Raw genomic sequence first — 18,876 nt, 5'->3', positions numbered from 1 at the left:
ACAAGCATGGAGACCTGTGGCCCTGCAGATTCTGTTTACTATGGCCTTGTATAGAGCAAGAGCTGAGCAGACTTTCTGAACACTTTTGACAACCCAATATGGAGTGAATGTCAGCCATGACAGTTATATCAAGTGCTATGTCAAGAATGAGGTAATGGGGTATAACAGGAACATCCTTTGGATGGCCCAGAACATCAAAAAATCACAAGTCTGAACACTCTGATAAGGACTCCATCTGGACACCGATATGAGTGCACTCCATCCACTGTGGGCTATAAGAACTCAGAACTCCCACTATTCAATGCTCCAGCTTGGCTGTACCAAGGATCATACCCAGAGCCCTGCCAGAATTCCACTCCACCAGATATGTGCCACCACTATAGGTGCCTGGCTTGAGACCAACACCCATGTCTCCATCTGCAGATGCGGCCAGTGACCAGGACTTTGCACCAAATGATTGCTTTGCTTGCTTCTATCGTGTAAGCCCCCCTTCTCTGTGTGTAACCTGAATGCAACTCTACTGGGTTACTGGGGAGGACTCCCCTAATAAATCTGGCATATGGAAAAACAAACGTGTGTGAGTGACTCCTTTCGGGGATGCTCCCTTGCTCATGACAGGCCATGTCCAAGAACTGCTATAAAACCACAGTACGAAGCAGTTACAAGCCGAGGCCACTTCAACCATGCCCCTTCTAGCTTCAAAACTGAGGTCAAACCCTGGCTGGGTGCTCGGTTGGTTGGAGCATTGTCCTGTACACCAAAAGGTTGCTGGTTCGACCCCCAGTCTAGGCGTGTATGGGAGTCAACCGATTTGATGTTTCTTTCTTAGTGTCTCTCTCCCTTTCTCTCTCTCACTCTTAAAAAAATCAAGAACAAAAAACTGAGGTCACTACTGAAATTACTCCTCTTGGATGAAAGGGGGCGGATCACAGGGTTACAGCACTCCTACTCACAGCACTGACAAGGCCACTTCTAGAGCTAAGCCCCATCCCTCAGGGAGAGGTGGGCCTGCTGACCTTCGGGGAGGCTGAGTATAACCTCTACAGACAAGACTTCAGGGTTTCCTCTAAGAACAATGTGAAGGGAATACTGGATGCTACAGCTTGTGGTATGCACAGTATATGCACTGTTCTGACAGAGCACTCACCACATCCTTGAAGGACTTGTTAAAACAGAGGGCAGGCATCCACCCTTAGCCTTTCTGATTTTTTGTGCATTCCTAAAAGGTTCCCAGGTGATGCTGATAGTGCTGGTATGAGAAAACACTTTAAGAACCACTCATCTAGCACAAAAGAAAATGAACTTTACTACCACATAAACCTGGAGTAACCCTGAGTTGTTGTGCAGTCTCCTCTCTGAGCAGTGTGTTACAAGGGAGAAGGATCTAGCATGAGATGGAAAGAAGGTTTCGTGTGGGAAGGCCCCAGCCTGGGAGTCAGGGCCTAATTTCTTGCTGGATGGCTTCAGACACCACAGCAGCCCTTGGCTTCTCTGCACAGAATACCCTCATCCACAGAGGGGCTTATTGGTTCCTTCTCAGCTCCTTCCAGCTTGGATGTTTTGATATTCTGGAGTCTGCTGCAGGGACAGAGCATTTCCTGGGTAGGATCCTGAGGAGGCCCTAAGGAAGAGCCTGTCTGCAATGCAGCTGACTATGTTGCCCAAAGAGTCCATGCAGAAGACCCTGTACCAAAAGGACACCAGGAAACTACCAAATGCAGCATCAGACTCCTGCCAGTGTTGTGGGCCCTTTTTCCACTGTTCACAAATGTATCACTTATATCACGATTCTTTTGCAAAAATCTAAAAATATGTTGCTTTTGGTAGCATGGATCAGTATCTGAAGAAAACAGAGTTTATGAGAGAAAAGAGAACAGAACAAATTCAGCCATGTGTCAACAGCAGAACCAGCAGTTCTGTGTCCCTGGGCTCTGCCATCCCACGATTCTTGGGCCCTCAGGTAGAGCACTTTCAAGTCACAGCTGCCACCAGGTACATCTTCCCAATAATTCTATTTTGAATTGCCATTTAGGCTGAGTAAGTTCCTAGAGTACAGAGTGCCTGGCTCCATTATGTGGCATCTTCAGTGTTAGAATTTGTCTGCCTCTATGAGGAAAATGTCTGGCTTTCTCTTGGGTGTTTTTTTTTGTTTTTTTTTAAAGTACGAAGCTACCTTACTGAGAAAAATACCAAAGCAAATCCACACATGTCCTGAGGCATATGTGTACACGATGCTCATATCAACCACACCAGAGTCAGTTCAGTCCACTTGCATCTCTGTTCTCCTCAAGGAAGGAAAACAGTGCAAACCATCCCAGAACAAGCCCCATGTTAGAAGGTTAGCAGGATGCCTGCCAAAAGGCCCTGGATCAGGTACCCACAAGAGCGCAGGCAGCTGCCATCTCCAAGGAGGCGCGGACTCTTCCAATTTGGCTTTGGGCAAGAAGCCCTTCTGGGCAGGCCCAGCCGCAATTCCACATTGTGGAAAACCCGGGCCAGAGGGGATAGCAGTTTGGAGCTCCTGAGGACCCAGTTTGGAGGCAGAGAAAGCAGGTGGGCAGGGCTGTATGGGCCTCTGGCCCAAGAGCAAGTCGTAGGTGGGCCTCTTCCTCATCCTATGCCCACAGCTAGGAAATCCTCTTGCAAGAAAAATCCATACAGAAACCTGGGAACTATGACACTATCAAGGGTGGTTTGGCCTATTCAGTGTCCAAGTATCCCAACAATTGGGACACTTGGCCACAGAATGGGAGTTATGCTGCCCAGGGCACACTGCCCCACTGGCTGCATCTCCTCATGGGCACAGTAGCACTCGTCCATTCCAAGGTGAACCCAGACTGTCCACAGGCCTCACAGATACATGCACATCCTCACGTGTGCTCAGATCAAGCTCAAGCATCAGCCTGCCCAAAGTTCCATACCGCAGCTCCGACCTGTTCATCTGTACAGCACGAAGGACTGGGAGCAGAGCAAGTGGTATAAAATGCATGGACACAACTGCCCAGACATCAGGGGCTTAGAGACCTGCTTGGTCTGATGAACATGTTAGCACATCTATGCTCATGAACTACTTCACTTTATTTAAAAAATATATATCTTTATTGATTTCATAGAGGAAGGGAAAGGTAGCAAGAGATAGAAACATCAATGATGAGAGAGAATCATCGATCAGCTGCCTCCTGCACGCCCCACACCAGGGATAGAGCCCACAACCCAGGCATATGCCCTGACTGGGAATCGAACCGTGACCTCATGGTTCCTAGGTCAACACTCAACCATTGAGCCACACTGGCCGGGTTGAACTACACTTTAAACCTCAACTAAATGAATACATGGTTCCACTAATCTGCTCATGTGGAAAAGATGCTAACCTCACCCTTTACCAAACCTAGGGTGTCATCAGATACGTTGGCATGAACTAATGCAGCAGCAGGAAGCACCAGCAGAGAGTGGGCAAGCAGCAGCCCCAGAGCTTCTGTTCATTCCCAAGTGTCAGGATAGAGCGGGGCTGATGTGAGGGCAGGGAGAAGTAGCTTGAAAGACTGGTAACTGGACTTCGAGAGGTAACCCTTGAGCACTGACGTCAGGGGCTGAGAGTCAGACTATTTAGTGTGGATGGCCTGCCACATGGGCATCCAGGGAGAGAGGGAAAGGAGCCAAGAAACATCAGGATCAAAAAATGGTGATGGTATCACCCATGGGCAAGCCAGCACTGTTACCCCACTTCACCACAACTGCACAAGATGCTTTTGTTCCAACTGTAGAGAAAAGAAAACTGAATCTCAGGGCAGATAACTGACTTGTTCATAGTCATAAAGACACACATGGAAATCATGAGCTTAACCTCTTTCTGTCTGATTCCAAATCCATGTTCACTGGGCAGCCTCACACTGCAGGAAAGGAAGTGTGCACCCCAGAGCCCAGTGGTAACAGCACATTAGTAAGATATAAGAATTTTAGAATTGCATCCCATTTTCCTACTCACACTGAGAACAAGCCAAATTGAAATTTAAATTATCCAGCAGTGGTATTAGTCAGGATAACTCAAATATGGTTAAATATCAGATTTGGTCTTATTGAAACCATGACAGGAATCCTGTGGTCCTAGAGTACAGAAGTGTGGGGCCAAATCGAGGTTATCTCAAACATAAAACTATTATTTAAAGACTTACTTTGGTACCCCAAACAATAAACATCCTAAAAAGAAAGCAAGACCTCTTTGGCAAGACCAATGTTCTCCACACTCACCCACCCAACAATACTTCCTCCACTGCTGGCTGCCGAGGAGGCCCAACAAGAAAACACACGACACAGAGACAGACAACCAGAACAGGCAAGATGACATTCTCAGCCCTTATCCCTGTTTAGACACAGTGAATGTGCTGAGGATATGTGAATGTGAGGAGGAGAGTAGGACAAGGATCAGACGGGGTGAGGATGAGAAAAGGAGAAGAGGGTAAAGAGGAAAGAAAGGTAAGGGTGAGAGAAAGACCAGGAGGAGGAAGAGCAGGAGGCAAGGAGAAGGAGAAGAGAAGAGCTAGGCCAAGTGTTACCTTTTTCCCTGTTTGTTTCTCCACCATGTCGTTGCTGAGAGAAAATTCTTCTTGCTGTGGTGTTTTAGAACACCCACCCTTGGGCATCGTTCTTCACCCCTCACTTGATCTTCATTTATACGGCCATTGCTTCATCATCAACCGTCTGCTTCAAAAGAGAGGAAGAAGGTTAAAATTTGGTGAAAAACAAAACCCAGGCAATCTCAAACTCATGTGACAGATTGAATCAAAAGAACGTAACCAGCTCTTCTGACCAGCACCCAGGAAGAGACCACTTAGGATGTACCCAGGTGGTAAACACCAGCAGAAAAAATGTCTACGATACATAATTGACAACATGGTGGGGCAAGCAAGCATTTCTCAGCTGTAGAAAGGACCAACCAGCAAAGATGATGGCCACACTTCTGGTCAGTAGTGGCCAATACCTGAATCTGACTGCATGCTGGGTTCCAGCAGCTATGGCACTGCTCTTCAGAGTTAGGTACTATCCCACCCGACACTCCCTCCCACACGGGCATGGTCACACCAAAGGTGCAGTACCTGCCCCTCAGGTCTACAGATCTTGTCCACCATGGCCTCAACACTACTCACCACCCAAGAAAAGCAGCTCCATTCTCATACTGCCCCCCAGACAGTTTAGGTGAGAATCACTATTCTTTCCAGAAAGTTCACCAACTTCTCCTGAATAAAATGTTCAGAAGGCAGTAATGTGACGCCTCTGAAGGGGTTTCCAGAAAATGTCCAGGGTCCTACCTACTAAGCCAGACCCTGCACATGAGCCCGAGGCCCAGGCCCCTGAATTTTCCAGGAAATCCCAGAAAACATGTTGTATTCATCATGCTTTTATTTTCTGATGTATTGATACCTTAAAAAGTTTGCTGTCTGGGAGAGACTGCCCCTCCCAGGACTAGCTCTTTCTTAGAGACAAGCAAAGGGCTCCTGAAGTAGATGTGCCTTTCACACAAAAAACTACCAATCAGCCCCTATCTTACTTACACACAGGCTAATTATTTCCCCTAAGGTAAATCAACCCAGCCACTAGGCAATACAGATCAGCATACACTTTGCGGAATTATTCAAATTAGTCAATCCTAAACTGTTGACACAGTGCCCTTTGCCTTCCTGCGGAAACCCCAACAAAGATCTGGCCTAGACCCCTCTCTCACTTCTGTATTCTGCTCCTGACCACCCCAATGCTCTCCCCAGTTGCTCTGCATGGCACACAGTAACCTCTCTCTGGGACCTGTGTGAAGAATCAACTTCCTTTCACATCTCCACCTGTGGCCACATGACCTAACTAGACATGTTTGACATGAACGTTCCTACAATATAGGCCGGCTCTCTCTCTATTTCCCAGTCCTCTTACGCTTGTTCCATACATCACACCCAGATTTTCAGCTGCACAGAGCAAGAGGAACCCGGGGGGAGGGGGGGGGGAGTGTTGTTATATCTATTCCATCTTTCTAAAAGTCACTGCCTTCCTTTTAATGCATTTTTTCATTGTCAGAGGTAGAAAACCCTTTATACAAACCAAATTAAATGCACTGTTTCATCTCCTTTTCCCAGTCACACACCTTTGTGCTTATCCATTTCGGATGAGTAATTTTTATAATTAATCACCTGGAATTAAACAGCTTCTATTATGTATGATGTGTAGCTTTTGAAAGACATGTTCAAAAGCATTCTGTAAGTGGCAGTACCCTACTTTTCCTGCTCCCTGTATGCTAAAGAGCAATCTGCCCTTCACCATGCCTTCTAGAGATCCTGTCTTATTTTTCCATATTAACTGATAAATTTCAAAACGTATCCCTTTGGTGTTTACCTGACTTACGAACACACCTGAATTTATTCTGGGGAGAGGGGCACGGCTGACCAATTTTATTGCATTCCTTTCCCAGCACACAATGCAGATGAGCAGGGTATTTCTAGCCACGTGCTCTGATGGCTGAGGCCAGAAATGATGTTTTCTATATCTATTTGAAACTATGAATTCTAAATTCTCCTCCAATTTTTCACTATGGAACCGGAACATCTCAGCCTGGAGGAATGGCATCCCAGAGCCTAATTCAGTGATAACTGTTGAAACTCACCACTGTTGGGGAACTCATCAGCAATGTTTCAGTAGAAATTTAAAGATTATCTGGAAGTTAAATTTTTTAAAAATCCTGACTGCCTGCTCTCATGATGGAAAAACTGAGCAAAGTAATCATGGGATATTCAACCCTCCAGCTCCTGGATGTGAACACATGTGAGTCTGTGGAGAAGGTGCAGGAAACACCCAGAACCGCCCACATGTGGCCACAATATGGACCCCACAGTTTCTGGACCCAGATCTCATAGCCCATTTCACAGCATCTCAACCAGGAGAGCACACAGAAAGTCACTTCATTCTTCAAATAACTGATTTCAATAAGTGTCCCTGAACTGGCTCTGCTGGATGGTCTCTCTATTCAAAGTGGAGTTTTCAGGCCCCTGAACTAACCTGAGAAGATCTGCCTCCTTCTCCCATTCCCCTCCCTCCCCTGGGAAAGGCAGTACAATGGCTACCAGACACCACGAAGAGAAGAGGATGTTTCCAGAACAACTGCTCCCAACCTCCAAAGCCTAATTATCTTTAAAAACAACCACTGAAGCTGCAGGGCCAGAAAAAGTGGTGATATGAGTTCTGAGCTTCCTCATTCAGGATTTCTTCCATGTTCCAAGTATCCTCAAAAACTGGAAGGTGAGGTGTTTTTACAGATGGGCATTACAGCTAGGCTGAGTTCTGAGGTGACACCCAGCTACACTGGGAAGGAGCTCTGCTCACCATGGCCCAGAACCAATGACGGAGATGACATCTCAAAGTACAGGTTGAGCCCACAAAGTGGTGGCCCTCAAAGGTGTACCAATCATTTCTGAGTACTGTGTAACCATGAAGTAGTCCACTAGTGTAAAGCTATCACAGTTGTCATTGTTAATATTAAAATTAAAACACTGAAACCTCAAGGTGCAAGTCTTTGGGTCCAATTCCTCTGACTTAGACTTTTTGGCACATGATCCTCTGCCACAGCGGTTCTCAACCTGTGGGCCACGACCCCTTTGGGGGACGAACGACCCTTTCACAGGGGTCGCCTAAATACATCCTGCATATCAGATATTTACATTACGATTCATAACAGTAGCAAAATTACAGTTATGAAGACCCTTTCACAGGGGTCGCCTAAGACCATCGGAAAATACATATATAATTACATATTGTTTTTGTGATTAATCACTATGCTTTAATTATGTTCAATTTGTAACAATGAAAATACATCCTGCATATCAGATATTTACATTACGATTCATAACAGTAGCAAAATTACAGTTATGAAGTAGCAATGAAAATAATTTTATGGTTGGGGGTCACCACAACATGAGGAACTGTATTAAAGGGTCGTGGCATTAGGAAGGTTGAGAACCACTGCTCTACCACATGCAGCTTGTCCCTTGCTACCAGGAGACACTTGCCAGTATTTTCATTTTGTGAACAACCAACCAGTTAACGCCATGTGATGTATCACAGAGTGCGGGCAGGTTCACACTTCAACAGGACAGCCTGAGGGACCTTACGTGCTGGCAACTGGTCAAGCATGCTATGTCCTGTCCTGGCCCATGGGCTTCACTCATTCCTGAAAAGGCCACTGTCCTCAAGGCTCCACCACACCTCTCCCACAAAGACTAGGGAGAGCACAGGTGAGGTAGGAATGTCATCACGAATACTGTTTTCTGTAATATGTATTTCTCAAGCCCACCTTTATAATGATGGCTGAGATCACCTAGGGTACCTCACTCTGGGGATTCTCATGTTTGGGAATGGTGCTTGTTACAAACACCTCAATATTCAGGAAAGTCAGGACAATGACAACTATTTCCTCAGGGCCTGCTGAATCCCAGCACATTTAGACTCATCTCTTTCAGAGCAGTCACTGAAACAGGGTTCACGAAGGCAGTTAGTGACAAAGAGACAGAGCTCAGATTTGCCAGTGACACATTCCAAATGAATTTGTAGGAAAGCTGGATGCACGAGTCAATCCATCCCATACCTCATATGACTCCCTGGCCAAACCTAATTTTGTTATTTTCTCATGACATACTAGATGAGAATGAAAGCTCAAATGCTTGGTCATCCTGGCCATCTGCTTGATCATCCTGACTATGCCAGGGGCTTCTGCTGCTGGTCCCTCGGGCTCCACACCAGCTTGTGCCTTTCTTCCCGGTCAGCCTCTCCCTCAGCTACAGGAAGTGGCCATGCCAGCCAAGAAAATGATATAGATGAAGTGGAACCACTAGTCAACACTGTGAGACCGCCTAGAGGAGCTGACTCTCCACGTCAGGAGCCAGACTCTAGAACGCTGCTGTGAAGCCCAGGCCTCCTCATTCAGTGCTGGGCATTCACTGTTAAACCCAGGAAGAGGCTGGGACCACCCAACAGTTGACACAGTGGAGACAGTCTTCATGGCTGGCAATCCTCCCTTCTATACAGTTTCGAGGCTTCTGAACTCAGGCCCTAGGGCTTTCTGATCAACTTGCTTCACAGCTGACCACAACCAAGTGGGTGACCAACAAGCCTCACCCATGGAAGGCTATCTTCTTTCTGGAGGTGACCTGCCTTTCCCTGCTCAGACACACTATACTGGTAAATGCAGCCTGAATTCTCTCACTTCCAGTATCAAAAGAAGTCTATTGTAAACCCAGGGTCACTCTAAACCACATCAAAACGAAACACTCCACAACACACTGGGACACATGTAGACTTGACGCTGAGCATCTAGGAAATGTTTACAACACAGTACTAAGGTGGTCGAGGATAGCATAGCTGGTCTGAGCCCTGCCTTGGCCTCTGACCAGCTCCTGCGCAGGAACAAGCTGCTGGATGCAGGCTGTTTCTGCACCTCCAAACTGAATGGCAGTGGTTCCAGATTCGCAGGTTGTCAGGAAGGGGCACAAAGACCTTTCAGGAAAGCACTCAAGAGGGTCTGAGGTGGAACAAGTTTTCTAAAAAGAGACTTTGCCACACTCCCTGAGTCACATTGGAATTTGCCAATTACCTGGCAGCTATGTGTCAGAGCCCAAACAAAAATTCATTTAGCCTGGAGGTAAGCAACAACTATCTATAGTCAGGCCCCTGACCAATGGGCACACAAGGCGGAAGAGGCCATCCAGCCCTGTATCTATGCACATTGCAGGTGGCCCACAGCCGACAAAAACTCCATGTGGTATCCACCTGGCAAATTCTCCTTCCCGCCTGCCGTGGGACCCTGCATCTATGGGCTTGGAGAGACAATTGTTCAAAGGACCGACAGGACAAATATGACAAGAGGCCTTTGGACAAGGATGACAAGGTATGTTCCTTCCCAAAGGTGCTTTAAACAGCCTTCAAGTTTAAGAACTGCCAGCAGACCCAGTCCCCACCCATACTCCAATAAACATACTCATGGGCCTTTGTCTAAGTTGACCATCCCAAATAATCACACTACCTTCCCTTCAAGTTGTGGGCAAGAAACACAGCAGATGTGAAAGACACTCCTCCAAGATAAAACCTGATGCAGAAAGGCAACAGGCACTACTGCAATACCAGCAGCTTAGCAAAAATCCTAGGAATTTTAGCCCAATCCTGCCTTAAGTGTCAAGCTAACAGCAAGGGGAATCAGAAGGCATTCTTACTGGCCTCATATAGATTAGAGCAAGAATCCAGGTGAAAAAAAGGCAGAACCTGTGAAAGTTCTCAAAGGCACTTGTGGGCCTAGCCAGTTGGAGCATCTCTGCCAGGGAGAGCACAGTGGAACAGGATGCAGGGTCAACAGCCCTGGCCGCCTGTACAGGCCACACACGCCAGTGATCAAGGAACCCACCTGGCCCCAGGGCACCGTATCCAGCTGAGCTGCAACCACAGGAAGAGGACAGGCAGCCAGAGAGGAAGACTAGTGTGAACAAGCATGCACAGCAGGAGTGCAGAGAATGCAGAGAACATCAAGAAACCCTACTTGCCCGGCAGGAGATACAGACACAGAAAAAAGAAGGGTGCTACAAAAGAGAAACAAAGGATTAGAAGCAATCTTGACATGAAAGTAGAAAAATTCAAGGAAAGAGAATAAAAGGTCCTCCTATATAATAAAAGCCTCCTATATAATAAAAGCCTAATATGCTAAGTGTCCGACCATTCATTCGACCCTTCAACCATTCACTATGACATGCACTGACCACCAGGGGGCAGACGCTCAGACCGGTAGGTTAGCTTGCTGCTGGGATCCAGCCAATTGGGACTGGGCAAGACGGGCCCAACACTCCCTGGAGCCCTCCCGAGGACCCTCCCCGGCCCTGATCGTGCACTGGTGGGGTCCCTTGGCCTAGCCTGTGCCCTCTCGCAATCCGGGACCCCTTGGGGGAAGTCAGAGAGCCGGTTTCGGCCTAATCCCTGCAGGCCATGCCAAGGGACCCCACCGGTGTACAAATCTGTGCAACGAGCTCTAATCTATAACAATAAAAGGGTAATATGCTCATTAGAACGGACGTCATCCTTCCTGACTGAGCTGGTGCCAGAGGGAAGCCAGCCCAGGTCCTGGGTGCCTGCTGGTGGCTGGAGGAGGGAAGCCCGGGTCCCAGGTGCCAGAGGGAAGCCAGTGCCGGCAGCCGGGGGAAGGAAGGCCTACTCTTGCACAAATTTTCGTGCATCGGGCCTCTAGTATATAATAAAAACCTAATATGCAAAGTGTCCAAAGTGTTCAACCATTAGACCAGTTGCTATAATGTGCACTGACCATAGGGGGTAGATGTTCTGACCGGTAGGTTAGCTTGCTGCTGATGTCCGGCCAGTCGGGACTGGGCAACGGGCTATACATGCCCTGGAGACCTCCCGCAGTCCCTCCTCGGCCCCAATTGTGCACCAGGCCTCTAGTTTAAAAATAAGATAGGCCCTAGTTGGTAGTTCAGTTGGTTAGTGTTGTTCCAATACACCAGCGGTTCTCAACCTGTGGGTCGCGACGCCTTTGGCGGTCGAACGACCCTTTCACAGGGGTCGCCTAAGACCACCCTGCATATCAGATATTTACATTACAATTCATAACAGTAGCAACATTACAGTTATGAAGTAGCAACAAAAATAATTTTATGGTTGGGTCACAACATGCGGAACTGTATTTAAAGGGCTAGAAGGTTGAGAATCACTGCAATACACCAAGGTTGCAAGTATGATCCCCAGTCAGGGCACATATAAGAATCAACCAATGAATGCATAAAAAGTGTAACAACAAATCTCCCTCCTTCTCTCTCTCTTTCCCTCCCTCCCTCCTCTCTTTGCTAAAATCAATTTTAAAAAGTGAATAAATAAAATGAAATAATAAAACATAAGAAACCCACCATTATACAAAGGCAAAGACATTACCAACGAAATAATAAAAAGCAACAGCCAAGGGCATGCTTCTTTAAACAGAAAGAATCTGAGGGCACACAGCAGAAATGAACTGAGTCATAACTTTGCCTGGCCTCTAGAAATCCCACCCACACAGGACATGAGTGTGGGGGCAGGGCCATGGTCCTCCATGAGAGAGTGAGATTCAGATTGCATTAGAATTCTCATCAACTTTATGAATGCCAGATGACAACAGAGCCCTGGATCTGAGAAAATTATTTCCACACTGAAGTACCAAATTCAGCCATACTGTCGATGAGAGTAAGAATTGAAGATAGCTTCAAAAAACATGCAGAAAAGTGACGTTAACCTCCTCTGTAGCCTGTACCCCTCCAGAGGGGGGTCAGCAGACTACAGCCTCAGGTTAAAGCCAGCTGTCTTCATTCGACCTAAGAATGGGTTTATATTTTAAATCCTTCAGGGATTGGGGGATGTCGACAAGAAAATCAAGGTTAATATTTCATGCCCTAGCTGGTTTGGTTCAGTGGATAGAGCTTCGGCCTGCAAACCCAAGGGTCCTAGGTTCAATTACCGTCAAGGGCACATGCCCAGGTTGAGGGCTTGATCCCCAGTGGGGGGCGTGCAGGAGGCAGCTGATCAATGATTCTCTCATCATTGATGTTTCTATCTCTCCCTTTCCCTTCCTCTCTGAAATCAATAAAAAAATATATTGTAAAAAAAGATTAATATTTTGTGACACATGAAAATTGCATGAATCAGAACTAAATTTTATTGGACCTCAGTCATGCCCAGATTGCAGCCCTGGTCTACAGATGTCTTCACATTGTAAGGGTGGGCAGACTGGACAGAGCACAGCCCTAAGGTGTTTCCTACCCAGGTCCCCCTCTAGTGCAGCAGTTCTCAGTGTTGTCTGTGGGCTTTGAAGATAATCGGACCCCTTTCAGGGTGCCTGTGAGGTCAACACTGTTTTCATAATAATACCTAGAACTACTTGCCTGTCTCAAGGTGCATATGGCCATGCTCCAGAAGAGGGCAAATTCCTCACGGTCCCTGTGCTCCTTGCTGTCACATAATCACCGTAAAATAGCCACCGTTACCTATGACTCTCCTCGATAGAGCAGCAGAAATTATAAATTTTAGCCCTGACAGGGTGGTTCAGTTGGTTGGAATGTCGTCCTATACATCAAAACGTTGTAGGTTCGATTCCTGATCCGAGCACATATCTAGGTTGCAAGTTCGATCCCAGGTCGGGGCACATACGGGAGGCAACTGATGTTTCTTTCTTTCTTTCTTTCTTTCTCTCTTCCTCTTCCTCTTTCTCTCTCTCCTCTCTCTCTCTCTCTCTCTCTCTCTCTCTCTCTCTCTCCTCCCTTCTCCCTCCCTCCCTCCCTCCCTTCCTTCCTCCCTCCCTCTCTCCCATATCAATAAAAAAAATTAAAAATAAAACATATCACCGGGTGAGGATTTAAAAAATTATAAATTTTATTAAACTGTAAACCTTGAATTCTTGTCCTTCCAATATTCAGTGACAAGATGGAAGTATTGTGTGAAGCACTTCTGCTGCATATCAAAGCATAACACTTACCTGAAGAAAAGCTTCTGCAAATATGTGAGTGGCAAGCTAAACTGGCAGTGGAACACAAGTTTTACATGAAAGACTCTTTCAGACAAACTATTATTATTAAGAACTGGGTATCTGGAAGTTACTTCATCAAAAATGAAGAAACTGAGCCTATCGCTTCAAGGAAAATTAATAGTAGTTGTGGCCAATAATGAAATTTGAACTTTCAAGTAAAATCTGCATTTTAGAAAACGTGTATCCACCTCCATTAGCTTGACAGCAGCTCAATGCTTAAAGACATTTTAATGAGATCAGTGGTAATATAAAAAGGTTATTTTGTAAATAATGTGTAATATAACGTCAACATTTGGAAGATCTGCATAATTCAGTGAACCAATTTTCCAAATGGCCAATTTGGGATATTATAAAACTACACACAGGAAAGACCCATCCATGCACAGAACACACCAATGGGATTGCAGTGCCAACACTGAACCAACAGGGTTTTCACAGCCTGTGCTGCAACTCCTGTCAAAGTAGAATCCATAATCATGTGACAAAGCTCCCAATATCTCCCCTATCCCACTACATGTTTGTGAGAAGCTGGATTTTTTTCATACACTTTAAACAAAACAGCAGAATGCAAACGATGGAGTGTAGATACAGGCAGCAGTGTCCAACTGTCTCTTATTTAAGCTAGATATTAAGAGATTTGCAGATATATAAAATAATGCCACTAATACTTTTTGTGATTTCTTTTGTAAAATAGTTACCTTTCAGTAAGTGCATTTATATTTATACTAGAGGCCCAGTGCACAAATTCATGCACAACTTGCGTCCCTCGGGTGATTAAGGCCTATTGGGGTGCTGGCCAGCCAGGCAGAGGGACCTCAGGAGGTTGGCCTGCCCCACTTCCCGATCGGGGCCTGGGGGGAGGGGCCGCGGGAGGTTGACTGTGAGAGCACACTGACCACCAGGGGGAAGCTCCTGCATTAAGCATCTGACCCATGGTGGTCGGTGCACATCATAGCAACTGGTCGACTGGTCATTCCAGTTGTTCAGTCATAACGGTCACTTAGGCTTTTATATATATAGATGTAATGCTTTTAATGAACTAAATATTTAACATTTCTCTGTTATACTTTTTAAGATAATGCTTTAATATAATTTGAAAGCTATAATTATAATGCACATAGCAACTGCTTTGTGGGGTCCTCACTAATCCTCAAGCTCAAGAAGTCTGGGAACCTCTGCAAGCACAAGGGCAGTTAAAAGACTTGCATTCAGGAAATGGTGAACCAAAATAAAAAAAGCAATGATGTGAAAGTTATAAAATGACTACTGCACAGAAACCAAATTGTCACAAACACACACACACACACACACACACACACACACACACACACACACACACAAAAGGGGGGCGGGTAGAGAGAGCTCTAGCCAGTTTGGCTCAGTGGATAGAGTGCCGGCCTGCGAACTGAAGGTTGTGGGTTCAATTCTGGTAAAGGGCACATACCTCTGTTGCAGGCTAGATCCCCGGCCCCAGGTCGGAGTGCATATGGGAGGCAACCAATCGATGTGTCTCTCTGACATCGATGTTTCTCTTTCTCTCTGCCTCTCCCACTCCTTTTACTACTCTCTCTAAAAAATCAATGAAAAAAATATCCTCGGGTGAGGATTACCAACAACAACAACAACAAAAGAACTCAATGCAAATAAACTTAAAATTGAAAGTAAAGAACCTCAAAATTAAAGTCAAAGTTATTTACAAGCTGAAGCAACAGTGTTAAAACAGCATGATGCTGACATAGTGCTGACCAACAGAGCAGAGCCAGAAACAACCTCGTGCCCATGAGTGAGCACTAACTTATAACCACAGAGGGACCACAGGGCATGAAACACAGTTTTGTCCATTAGGTTTTGGGACAAATGAACATTCATATGGAAAAACTAGACATGACTCCCTCTTATACCATACCCAGAAAAGCAGTTTCAGACAGATTACAAATATATTTAGTAGCCATTAAGCTACTAGATAATAGTACAGAAGAGCAGCTTCACAACTTCAAGGTAAAGAAAGATCTTTTAATCAGAAACACTGACCATAAGGAAAGGTCTGAAAATTCTGACACTCCGAAAATAACAAATTTGTTCATTAAAGGTCACCTTCCCTCAAAGGAGAAGAGAGTATTTCCTACACATACACCTGACAAATAGCTCTTATCCAAAATATATATAAATAAGTCCTACAAATCAATATGAAAAAGACAAACCATCTAATACACAAATGGACAGAAGCCTTAGGCACTACAGAAAAGAGGAAACCCACAAGGCCAGTAAGTAGATGAAAAGTTACCAGCTTCTTTAACAATCAAGTAAATGCAAACAAAAATCAAAATATGATTATCAGGTATAAGAGAAGATCTAGAACAAAGGAAACTGATACATTCTTTTTAAAAAATGTTTTTATTTTAAAGAGAGAGGAAGGGAGAGAAACATCTATTGGTTGCCACACACACTCATCTGGACTGGGGATAAAACCCGAAACCTGGGCATGTGCCCTGACCAGGAATAAAACCAGTGACCTTTTGGTACATGGGACAATGCTCAATTAATTGAGCCACACTAGCCAGGGCAAAGCTGATACACTCTAATGGAAGTGTGAACCAATGCAATAAGGCTGGCACGATCTACTCAGACTGAACATACACATATCCTACAATCCAGCAATTTCATCCTGGGCACACATCCAGAAGAAAATACAAGCGCGCGCGCACACACACACACACACACACACACACACACACACACAAGAAATGCAAGCACAAATGCACTGGGACGCAGGCACAAGAATGCAGCAATGTTTGTAAGAAGCCAACACTGGTAATATGATACCTGTGATCGTGACATGGAATACTATTGCATCAGTGATAATAAACAACCTGAATGAGTCTAACAAATAATGTTGAGAAAAAATACATTATATACCTACTAGATTTCCAAAAACACTAAACTACAGTGTTTAGGAATGCAGACTTAGGTGACAAGACTATAACAAAAATAAGGATGTGATTGTCATGAGTCTGGAGAAGGATGGGGGCTGGGGCACTGTGACTAGGAGGCTGACCAAAAGATGCTACTACATGAAGGGTTACACATGTGTGTTCGTGTTAAGTGAATTATACATTTTCATTTTGTGGATTTTTAGGTGTTATGTTACATTACACAATAAATAAAGTTTTAAAAGCTGGATATGTTCAAAACGTGGTACATGCTATACTCTGGCAGGCCTTTAGAAAGAGGAAGGTTAGTTATCTGATCTTGTTGCAGGCCTGGTCTCCCTCAAGTGACAGCAGTTCCAGGAAGTGATGGTGGTCCCATCACCCTATGTGAGTGATCTTGTTGAGAACTGTAATTGTGCAGACATAATGAGGTAGTAGCACAAGGCTCACCAACATTTGGAGTAAACCTAACCTACGCACAAGCCACTATAATTGCAGAACAGAATGAAAACGAAAACCTTGATAAATTAAAGGTAAACACATAGCTTTAGAATGTGGGAGGTAAAGAGGGGCTGAAAAAAACAACAACACACAGTAAAAACAACAATTGTCTTACACAGAAGGAACTAAGATACAGACTAAATGTGTTGAAAGACAAAGAAATAAATGTAGGCATACTCCTAAAAGGCACATAACCGAATAACTAAAAATAATAATGGCCATGAAGCACTGAATGGAGAAGGGGTGAGTCCAAGACATCTTCTAAGGCTAATCTGTATAGAAATTAACTGGTAGAGGTGACCAGGAGGAGACAAAAACACAAGTGGAGAGAAAGATCAGAAAGAGGGCCCAGGCACAATCGTGCGTTTCTGCTGTGAGTGCAGAAGAGGGACAGCTCTCAAGGAAGGGGCTGTAGAGGACCCTACAGTATCATTTACACCTCACCCTGCAACCTAGCCATCATACTGCTAAATCTGCCCCAAGATGCATGAACAAGGACAGGAAAAGGTGACACAGGGCAATTTATACTGCAATGCTACCTAGAGAGGTCCTGGGACACAAAGCCCACCTAACAAGTGGCTGCTCAGGTCATGTGGCATATCTACACTGTGGAGCAGGATAAAAGGGGGAATGATCTATTACAATGGACTGAGTGCCATATTATCATCAAGTAAAGAAGGCAATTAGAGAGGTGGATATAGCTATGCTTGTGATAACAAATACATAATATGTGAGGATGGTTTAACATTAAAAAATCAATCAATCCAATCCACCATATTAACAGGCTAAAGAAGAAAAATTACATAATCATAGCAATTGATGCAGAAAAGGTATTTAACAAAATTCAAAACTCATGATAAAAACTCTTGGCATAATAGGAGTACTACAGGAGAATATCCTCAATACAGCCAGCATTCTTAACAGTAAAAAAACTGAATGTTTTCTACCCAAGATCAGGAATAAAGCAAGGATGTCCCCTCCTACTGCTAAATGGGCATGGCACTGGAAGTACTAGCCAGAGTAATAAGGCAAGAAAATAAAATAAAAGGCATATAGATTGGGAAGAAAGAAATAAAAGAGTAAAACTTTCTACAGTGGACCCTCAGTATCTGCTGGGGAATTGGTCCCAGAAACCCCCACCCCTTCAATGGATACCAAAAATCGATGAATGCTCAAGTCCCTTATACAAAATGGCATATAGTATTTGTACACAAACTACCCACATATTCCTGTATACCACCTGTATATCATTTCTAGATTACCTACATTACCCCAAGACAAAGTAAGTGCTATGTAAATAGTAAGTTATACTGTATTGTTTAGGGAATGAGAAGAAAAAAAATGTCTGTACATGTTCAATACAGAAGCAGCAACTATGACAGGCCTAACTAGATAGTAAACTTCAGAAACAACATAACTTTTTTTCAAATATTTTCAATTCATGGTTAATTGAATCTGCAGATATGGAACCTGCAGATATAGAGGGCCGACAACAGTATTTGATAATGACATGATTGTCTATCTATAAAATGATAAGAAACCTACCAAAAACTCCTAGAAATTATGAGTTCAATAAGATTGCAGAATATCAGATCAACACATAAAAATCCACTGTATTTCACAAACCTGCAATAAACATATGGAAACAAATAAAAACACAAAACCATTTACAATCTACTCTAAATAAAAATGAAATGTTTAGGTATAAATCTAAGAAGACCTATAAAAATTTTAGAAAAAAAATAAGGAGAAAATCTTCAAGACCTACGGCTAAAGAGTTGACATGACACCAAAAGTACAATGCATGAAAGAAAAAAATAATCTCAACAAATTTTAAAACTTTAGTCTGTGAAAGACCTAGTTTAC

General features: G+C 44.5%; 1 protein-coding gene across 11 annotated transcripts in view; it reads right to left on the bottom strand.

Annotated features, from left to right (window-relative positions):
- ANKRD11 (ankyrin repeat domain 11) overlaps positions 1-18,876 on the bottom strand; it is a 211,311-nt gene that overhangs the window by 48,808 nt on the left and 143,627 nt on the right. For 8 of the 11 annotated variants that reach the window (XM_014536642.1, XM_005862491.2, XM_014536641.1 and 5 more), the window contains one exon: positions 4,554-4,701. In XM_014536642.1, coding sequence (XP_014392128.1) covers positions 4,554-4,640 — 87 coding nt within the window. In that variant the 5' untranslated portion in view covers positions 4,641-4,701. The remainder of the gene's footprint in view (positions 1-4,553; positions 4,702-18,876) is intronic. The other 3 variants (XM_014536637.1, XM_014536639.1, XM_014536643.1) reach the window with 1 other exon arrangement.

This window comes from Myotis brandtii, unplaced genomic scaffold (assembly GCF_000412655.1).
Source record: "Myotis brandtii unplaced genomic scaffold, ASM41265v1 scaffold165, whole genome shotgun sequence".
In the NCBI taxonomy this organism is placed as follows: Eukaryota; Metazoa; Chordata; class Mammalia; order Chiroptera; family Vespertilionidae; genus Myotis; species Myotis brandtii.
The sequence above is the reverse complement of the archived record's forward strand: the minus strand, read 5'-3'. Positions and strand labels throughout refer to the sequence as shown.